Below are 9,943 nucleotides of genomic sequence, written 5' to 3'. Positions count from 1 at the left end.
AAACCACTTGGTTAAAAGTAAGACTTCGTACCACCAAGGTGGTAGCCCAGTTGGAACGGGGCGTTTGCTTCCAACCAAGTGGTTCCAGGTTCGAAACGCACGGGCGTCGATTAAATTTGGGGACCGGATGCCCCACGCCTGGACACGGGGTCTGGAAGCGCTACTGGTCGGCTGGTAGCCTGGGTGGTGCCAGGTGTGACGTACTCACACGGAGGGTCGGGTCGGATAACTGAGCCGGCCCACGGGTGGGGAGGGTATGAGTAAAATAGGTCGGGGTGCCCAACACACGACTCGGTCTACCCGCATCGAACATTCTCCTGGCGGGGTGGGGGCCCAGTGGTTGGGGCTGCTACGCGGGGGTGGGCTTGTCCCTTCCTCCCCTCTTCCCCTTTTGTATTAGCAAAAAAAAAAAGAAAAAAAAAAAGAAAAAAAAAAGTAAGACTTCGTTCTACCGAGCTACCATCTACGATTGTTTGGTCTAATAATTTATCGCGGGGAAGGGAAGCAATGTTTTTTTAAAAAAAATCTCTCTCTCTCTTGCATGGAAACAAAAGAAAAAAATAATAAAAAAAGAATAGATCCTCTGCGGTGACTGAGTTGCGCCGTCATCAAAATATGAATGAATATCAAATAAAACAGTCTTATATAACATACATAATGTATTATTATTGATAACCATTCATTTTTTAATGATGTCTATCGAATACTCTGTATGACATTTTGTGGTACAATTTACACAACATTGAGGATCTTAGATCGATAAAAAAACTACTATGGTGTCCAACCGTCCTTTATTCAAAATACGGGAGTTGTTTCTGGTACTTTGAAGTATTTTATTTTTCGATTTTATTGGATGTATTCGTACTCCTCAGATGTGTTCCACCCGTCTTAGAAAAAAAAAACCACTCCATATATGCTTTTGTTTATTTGTATACGCATGTATGTTATTTTGCTTGCTTACTCACATTGGCAACATATATAGCTTGTTTATGGGACATTTCATTAGTGCACTGTATATAGCATTAGATCTTTCTTGATTGTGTATTTCATGGTAAATTGGCTTAAACTAAATGCATTAAATTGCTCCTGTCCCATTCTATTCTCTTCCATATGTTACATTGCTCCTTTACAACTGGCCTTGTCATCACATAAAATCCTCTTATGTGACATCTCATTAATAAACTTTATATTTAGCATTTGATCCTTTTGTGCTATGTTATAATAACGATGGTAAGCTAGCTCAAATTAAATTGATCAATTTGCTTCTTATCCATTCTACTCGCAAATAAACTACTGCACTTTATAATATATGGTAGTCTTGATTATTTCTAAAATTTGATAGATTTTTCTATCAAGTGCTTACTTGGATGGTACCGTATCTGATCATTTTAGCGAAGAGATAGGGTTAGATTCATTGGAGTTAGCCCAATGAAGTTGGGGGGTGGTTGTAAGGTAAAAATAGTGAGGATTAACCCCCCTTGATCTTGAGAAATAGGATGGCTATCTTTACTTTCAGAATATATATTTATCTTTTTGATAGATAATTTATAAAATATTTCATCAAAAGAAATTATAAAAAAAAAAAATGTGTCATGTTAGTGTAGTGGTTGATATCATTGTTCTTGAATCTCTTGTTCATTTAATTCATCTGCTATTATAATAATTGTTAATAACAAATTCAGTTGCTATAATTCAATCATTCATTTTTCAAAAATAAATAATTGTTTCATATTATTTTATAACTTTTATAGATATACAAAAATGTCAAATTTCAAAAACTAATAGTGTTATATCTACAAAAAATAATTAATGGACTAATAGGATTTCTATTTTTGTCATCCGTTGGCATAGCCAAATGTTGTAATTAGTATTTTACATTGGTAGCTATCAACAAATAGGAGAATGTGTGGATGAAGCTCATTATCTGTATGTATAAACATCAACAAAGAAAATTATGCAACACTAGTGTAACAACAAGGACATTATTGGAATTTTTTGGACAAAGGAGAGTTCCAATTAATGATGAGTTATCTTTAGGAGGTTGATAACTGAGGACAATTCCGAATTTACTTGTCGAGGGCAGCATGAATTCCAAAAATTTACTTTTTACTTCTGTTCACAATAACATATTTTTCATAGTGATCATTCATTCTGCACCTTGTTGGATGATTAAGTTTATGCAGCTAAAGATGCCACTCTCTAATCCTAGTCATCCTACGAGGCGTCCAAATAGCATAGTAAAATATTTATCGAAAGATAAAAAAAATATCTTTATGAAGAATTAAAAATTTGGTGATTTGTTTTTTACAAACTTCTCTATTGTCTTGTCGGCAATAAACAAAGCATTCTATACATGCGCGCACATAGAAAGTCATTGACCTAGTAATTTTTCTTCTCAAGAATTAATTTTTATTTAGACCAGATCTATCGTTGAGTTGGTAGACTGATCCAATCGTGAAGCAACAAGTATAAATGCCCCTCGCATGTTAAACAAGTCCACCACCTCAATTGTGGACCTGGTCTAACCAATAATTAAGCCTCCCCAGGGGCATCAAGGATCATTGGATCAACTTGATTGTGCCATGTGGCAAGAATCCATTTCCTGATAGGCCCTTTTGTTAAATAGCTATTAAGCCAAAAGTGGTTTACAAAGTCTAGGGGAAGATCGGAATAATATAAGAAATGGGATTTTGGGGAATAATAACAAGATAGTGTAAGAGTTTGGGACTAAACTATGTAAGTGGGACTTGGTCTCTATCTTAGGGCAGTGGGGATAAAAAAAAAAACAACAAGAGTAAGCACAGGTAAGACCTCTCCCAGTCTCATTCAAGGTGAGAAGAGAGGAGGAACAAAATCTGGTGGAAATCTTTGACTAATGGAGAATAAAACACAGACAAATGCTGCATATCTTTGACTCAACAAGGCATAATATATAGTCTAAGATATTCTTCCTATCAAACAGATGAGATTGGGGTCTGGAAAGGCCCCCTGCTTCCAAGTAAAGCAATCAACTGCTCCTCCATATGGAAGAGAGAACTGCTCAAGCTACCATGGGTCAACCTTAACTTCATGCATAGGGAACTTAGCTTTGACAATGATATATTGGTGGCTGCAGTTATCTAGTTTGATACAATAATTTAAGGGAGCTTCAAGTATACTGTGGATGCTTTATGACCATGTCCAAGAGAATCGCCATTTGTCGATGAGTGTGTTAAGGGCATTGGATATATGTTCTAGATATTATGACTGCGACAAACTCAAAGGAGTCATTTGGCTCCAAATAATTGCCATCAAGATATGGGGCTCATTCGCTTGAGATGCCAAAAAAAAGAATCTAATTGTCATCCTCACTACGAAAGAAACGATCATTGCAAGCAATCTTCTTTTCCTTTCATACAAAAAATGCATGCCTCGCTAGCCTTTGTTTTTTTTTTTTGTCCCTGATAATATTAAATGTGAAAAAAGGCATTGCAAATTGATGAAAATGAGAAAAAAATGAGAATATTATGTGAATTTTTCTTGTATCGGAGTTTAATTTGACCCTACATTATTCCTAAACCTAGGTGGTTTTTCTAAAAAAAAATGATGTATCGATGATAAATCTCATAATATAATGCATGAGAAAATTAATTAATTAGTTCATAACTTATATTATCATCAAGAGTCTTCACACTAATCACATGAACTGCATCAATTTTCTCATGCTATTTGGTTATTCTATGCAGCTTGACTCAATAGAAATTAATAAATTTCTTGATATTTCAAGGCAAAGTCTTGCAGCAAAACAGGTTTCACGTGTCGTGCACGTGACCCCCTTGGGAGAAGACCCATGCGGACACGAAAAAGCCGTTGCGTGTGAGGCTAGCAACCACGTACCAGCGGGACCCACAAATCTAGCTAGGTCGTACCACGTGGCAGGTTATGAATGGTTCTCTATCCCCCCTAGAGTGCCATGTCATCAACCCTATCCTCAAGTCCCCCCACGGGGTCATCAAAGCTGGAGTGGCGCGTCCCGTGTTTCCTACCTACGCATTGGCTTAATCATGGGTGTCACGTTTTGACGCGAACCTTTTGCTATTTTACTCCGACGTGACACAAAGCCGGCGCCCGAGCCCACCGTTATAAGATGGCATCACAAGCTGCAATTTTTCTTCCCTATATATTACAAACCAATTGCCTTCAATTTTATTTTGGTTGGAAGATAGTTTTCTAATTCGCCATGATGAGGTTATAATTGTATCATCAATTGTATACTTCAAGTAAAACAAGAGTTGTGCCCCAAAATGATAGGAGTTAGCTCTATCATGTTTGCTTGTCTCTTATGAAAAGGACTGCATGATGTTGCAGCAAGGGAGAACTCAAGCTAATCTACATCCAAGGAAAAAACCTAGCCAAAAACCTGATCAAGTTTATTACTGATGGAGCTATTAATTTGAAAGTTTGAAGATTGAGTGGATGTTTAGTTAAGATGCCTATATATATAGGTAATTTGTTTTGAAAACTAGATGAAATCATGTTAATTAAAAAGACTTGGTTTGGGTTAAAAGAAATGCATTTTATCATGAAATTGGAGTTAAGTAGATGAAACTAAATTGGTGGAGTTGGATTCATGTAGACTTGTAGGCTACAAGAATAGAACTTGGTGTTGAAGTGGGATATTAATAAAGAAGAACTTATTAATTATTAAAAACTAGATTTATAAGCAAGTAAAAATGTGCCTCATATCTATGTTCAATTGCTGTTTTGTTCATTAAGCTAAGCCCATCAATTAGTTCCATAAATCTTTAACTTTTTAGTACTATAACACGGGAATAACTTTCGATACAAAAACATGGCAAAAGAATGAAATATTTATCACTTTTATTGGTTAGTTGTGTTTTTTATGATTTATTAATTATCATATATTATTATTATCATTGTCATAACATCATTTTGTATAGTCGAATTTAGAGATAACCATGCTCAACATTAACTATGCACATATACTTCAGATGTAGTACATACCCGACATTCAATGACACTAAATATCTTATATTATGAAACATATGCAATTGTGTTATTGGTGCGATTCAATATTATAGCTCTTCTTAATTGATATTACCTCTTAACAACCATTTTAATACAGGTTTCTATTATATGGATGAATTGTTTTGTGTCACTATCACAAAATATGGTCTCGCAATAACAAAATTAAATCATGTTTCATGTGTGATAAATATAGATGAAATTGCCAAGAGAACTTGTCACGACAGTAAGCATTTTAATGCATTTCGCAGAAAAATCGTTGGATGGTACTTGTATGATGGGGAGATTAAAATAAATATTTAGCAAGCTTTGTTTCCCTAGAAATATTTTCTTCTAATTACACCCTTATGTTGGCAAATTTCATTTCAGTATGAATAATAGTTATCATAGGAGCATTACGCCGAAAGGTGGTTATGCATGCATATCTGATGGAGATTTACTCGATTGCATTCTAATCATAGCCCACATGCTAATACTAGAAATCGAACTAGGAAGAAATTGGATGAGCCTAGTATCTCCCTTTTAAGTATTGAAATTTTTTAAAATAAGCTCGGGAGCGCTTTCAAGTAGAATTCATTTTAACAAGCAAGTGGAGAACATCTACTAATATGCAATCCCAAAAAAACCCCTTCCTAGATGGAGGGATATAATACTTTTTGCCTCACAAATTTTAATATTGAACCTGTAATCTAGCTCCGCTAGACCAACCTAGTTAATGAACCGTGCTAATACAAAATTTGAATGCAAATATAAGTAAGATTAGAGAAATTACATTTTGGATCATCATCTAATCGAATAGTAAACAGAAGGAAGAGCCACCAATCCTCGCAACATGTATATAAAAAAATGATCGATAATGACCAAAGTTTAGTCATTGGATAACTTTTAGTTAATCTTCACTTAGACGGCAATTTAATTTTATCACATGGTGTGACCGGATTATTTTGCCCTAGCATCAAATTCCAAAGCCAACGACCTCAAATTTGTCCCATGCTTGCCTTTACCTAATACTATGATTATCTTAAGAAATCTTTCCCTAATTAGCTAATCTGTCACAAATCCGGTCCTTTCCTTCTTTGGTTTTTTCTCACAATTTGGGCGGGCTCAATTGAGTTGTCATGATTAAGAAAACAAAAGGATCCAAACAAGGCCCCTTTCTCTTATATCTCCACCAAGAAAGAAGAAACACCTGGGTCCCGCTATAGTTGTCAAAGAGTTACGATGATCTCAGCCGTTCATTTGATGAAGCTTGGGGTCAGGATTTGCGGTAAAATGAAACGGAACGGGGATGACTGACTGAGTTAAAAAGTTTGACTGGCCCTACCTGAGTTTGTTAAGGTAGTTTTGTTTCGTTCTGGGTCTATCAACGGTTAAAAAACTAACCGTAGTTAGTTGGCCAAAACTAGAAATTTTAACTGCTTTTGTTCCGAAACCAAACATCTCCACTGAATTTAACTTTAGCTATTTGTCTCAACCAATTTTATTTTTCTGATATTCAGACCCACCTCTGTCATATTTTTACCGCCTAAAGGAAGCACTGGATTAGCAAAAAAAAAAAAAAAAAAAGGAAGCACTTACCTTCAGAGTTTCCATTAAAACTTTCAATCTTTTAAAAAATGAATAAAATTGAGATGTTATTAATAGATAATTGTATAAATTATTGTTAAAAATATGTAGCTACAGTGATATGAATATGCGAACATACAAAATCTCTTAAATGGTTATATATATATATATATATATATATATATATATATATATATATATATAGTTATGGTAGGTATGCTATATGATTTTAACTTAAAAATTTTATTTCAAGTCAAATCAATATTTCAGATGAATATACAATATATGTAAATCATGGTTGTCTAATTTATTCTTCTTCAATTATTATTGGAGTTGGGTTACATAATGCATATAGTTATAGCGAACAAGCTTTCATAATTTTAATTTAATTTTTTTTTTTATCATGTACCAGTATTGTACATCTGGAAACATATATAGATAAGAATGCAAGCTGTATTAGTTCTATCAATCACTATCGTTTATTTAATTATAAAAAGATATATAGATAGCAACCAGAAAGAAAAAAAAAGTAGAAAAGTTATTAGCTATCAGCTCTACCAATAAATCTCATTGATTTATTTGTCGAGTATATAAGAACACGTGATTTGCGCAACTATCAACTTTATTGAACAACACCATTTATTTATATATGAACAAATAATATGGATACCTAATGGGTACATTGATGGACATGTATAACAACACAAATTTGGCCCAATTGTCAATTCTATTAGTTACTTTTATTTATCTATTTTTATAAATCCAACAAGTTAGACAATCGTCAAATCTACCGACCATTGTTATTTATTTATCTATAAACATGTACAGTAATACAATCTTAATATAGTTACTAACTCTATTGATTGCTCTCATTAATTATGTAGGACTACACAATATAGATAGTTAGAGAAAAAATCATTATCGTTTAATTCTCTAGACAAGTCGATTGCACCGACTTGACATGTGCCGCTTTAGTGGAATTATTATTTTTTTGTTATAAAGTCTACAAAAAATCAATATATTTTTGTTTTATACAAAAACCTTCTCTTCCCCATCCCGGGAAAGTTGTTACCATGGGCAAGATGACATGAAGTGGAGACATAAAACCTAGGGTATGAGTATCAAGATAGGGGAGGTTTAAGCCAATAGCTGAAAGGCGTGCTCAAGGTGGGAGGCAAACCAGGTGCCGGTCAAAGGTGTTTGACAGTTCTTATATCGTAAATACCACGACCCTAGGAGGGCAAGATAGTCACTGTAATCTCGGAGGACTTTAAATGGAACCCGGAGCCTTGTCTCTGCTCCCCTGAGGCGTGCCCTGAGATCTTCCGAGAGGGAGAGAGGAGATATAAAGAGAGAGGCTCTCGCCTGCGGAGAGGAATCGCAGCTATGCGAACGAGACGCGGCCTTTCCTACCGGTTTCCTTGCACGGAATTCCGGCCGAAGGAGGCGGAGGAGAGGGCTGGTAGTGTCGGAGGGAAGAGGAACAGGGGACGAGAGGAGTACGGCCGCCGGAAGAGGCCGCGCTCGGCGTCACCGGCGGCGGAGGGGGATGGGGCAGGAGGAGTGACCGCGGAGGACCTTTTCGACGTCCTCCCTGACGAAATCATCGTCTCCATCCTCTGCAAAATCGGATCCTCCGCCTCGTCGCCTTCCGATCTTATCAGCATCCTCATCACGTAGGTACTCCAAACCCAATAAAAATTTGATTTTTTTGGTGATCGTTATGGTAAAAATCTGATTTTTTTTTTTTTTTGGTTGGGTCTATAGTTGCAAGAGGATGAATAAGTTGGGGATGAGTCCCCTGGTTCTCTCGAAGGCCTCGGCAAGGGCCCTTGCCATTAGGGCAAAGAACTGGTCGGAGTCCGCTAACAAATTCCTGAAGCAGTGCGCCGATGCTGGAAATCTCGAAGCTTGCTACATCCTCGGCATGGTAATCTCCTTGTGAGATTTTTGAACAAAAGGAGCGATTTTTTGGAGGATTGGAGGCTAAAAATTTGATTTTTTTTTTTGGTTTCGAAGATCCGCTTCTATTGTTTGGAGAGCAGAGCGAGCGGGGCGTCGCTGATGGCGCGGGCGGCGATTGGGTCGCACGCGGCGGCGCTCTACGCGCTGGCGGTGATCCAGTTCAACGGCAGCGGGGGATCGAAGAACGACAAGGACCTCCGGGCCGGTGTGGCCCTGTGCGTCCGCGCGGCGAAGCTCGGCCACGTCGACGCCCTTCGCGAGCTCGGCCACTGCCTGCAGGACGGCTACGGCGTGCGCCAGAACGTGGCCGAGGGGCGGCGCTACCTAGTCCAGGCCAATGCGCGGGAGCTCGCTGCCGTCCTCTCCTCCACCGCCGAGGCGGCGTGGGAGGCTCACCGCCACCACGGCGTCTCGGAGGGGGCCAGCGGTTGCTCTCTGCTCAGCGACTTCGGCTGCAACGTGCCGGCGCCGGAGGCCCACCCGGCGAACCGGTTCATGGTGGAGTGGTTCGCTATGAGGGGCGGCGCCGCTGGAGACGGGTTGAGGATGTGCTCCCACGGCGGTTGCGGCCGGTCGGAGACTCGGCGGCACGAGTTCCGTCGGTGCTCGGTCTGCGGCGCTGTAAACTACTGCTCCCGGGCGTGTCAGGCTCTCCACTGGAAGCTTGCCCACAAGGCAGAGTGCTCACCCATGGACGGGTGGCTCGACGCCGCCGGTGGCGCCGTTGTCGCCGGAGCACCACTTGTGAACGGCGCCGTCGGCCTGATGAATTATTAGAGTACATGGAGAAGCATAGCAGTACAAGGTTTGAGGCGCCGCCTGTTTTTTATTTGTTTTTTAAATTTATTTTATCTTTTTTTTTTATCTTTTCTGTACAGTTGTGAGAAAATGTTATCTTTTTGTTCGAAATCTCAAGAGACGTTCTTTTATTTTATTCGAGTTTTTTTTTTTTTGGGTCTTGGTGAAATATTTTGTGACTCGTGACCGGCTTTTCTTCTTTGTTTCTATTACTTTTTATTTCTATTTTTTTAATAATATTTGTACGACTTTTATTCATATTATCGTCATCTTTTCAGCACCTTTTTGATTTACTCACATGAGGTGGACCAGGTTAAAACGCCTTTGCGTTGGGGTTAAGCTTATAACTCTGGCTTGAATAAAGTCCTCTCTCCTCATTACTTAATACTAACAAAAAGTTATTATTATTATTATTATTTACTAAAAAATGGGTTATCCCCAATGTACCTACTATCCAAATGGCGAAATTGTGGAATGGAATATTTATCTAGATCTATTCCAGGATAACTGCTGAATAATCTATTTCGAAGGGTAGACTCATCTAGATATTTATCTAGGTCCTCTGACTCATTAGGAGGTTCTTCCTTTG

The 9,943-nt window shown here is 38.2% G+C and overlaps 1 protein-coding gene across 1 annotated transcript; it reads left to right on the top strand.

The window, feature by feature from the left end:
* Window positions 1-7,876: 7,876 nt before the first annotated feature.
* On the top strand, window positions 7,877-9,490 carry LOC103718331 (F-box protein At1g67340-like). Its single transcript, XM_008807108.5, has 3 exons — window positions 7,877-8,267; window positions 8,359-8,521; window positions 8,611-9,490. Exons 1-3 carry the CDS (start codon window positions 7,978-7,980, stop codon window positions 9,331-9,333), a joined length of 1,176 nt encoding a protein of 391 aa, XP_008805330.1. The 5' UTR covers window positions 7,877-7,977; the 3' UTR covers window positions 9,334-9,490.
* The last annotated feature ends 453 nt before the right edge of the window (window positions 9,491-9,943 follow it).

Source organism: Phoenix dactylifera, chromosome 4, assembly GCF_051530095.1.
Source record: "Phoenix dactylifera cultivar Ajwa chromosome 4, Ajwa_hap1_PhDact_Kaust_v1.1, whole genome shotgun sequence".
Classification (NCBI taxonomy): Eukaryota; Viridiplantae; Streptophyta; class Magnoliopsida; order Arecales; family Arecaceae; genus Phoenix; species Phoenix dactylifera.
This window is presented reverse-complemented; position numbering and strand designations above follow the sequence as displayed.

Excerpts from the sequence above, each read along its gene's own strand:
- LOC103718331 (XM_008807108.5), top strand. The coding sequence starts at position 7,978 with ATGCGAACGAGACGCGGCCTTTCCTACCGGTTTCCTTGCACGGAATTC. Across the intron at positions 8,268-8,358 it reads CTTATCAGCATCCTCATCAC|TTGCAAGAGGATGAATAAGT; the intron begins GTAGGTACTCCA and ends TTGGGTCTATAG. Across the intron at positions 8,522-8,610 it reads CTTGCTACATCCTCGGCATG|ATCCGCTTCTATTGTTTGGA; the intron begins GTAATCTCCTTG and ends TTGGTTTCGAAG.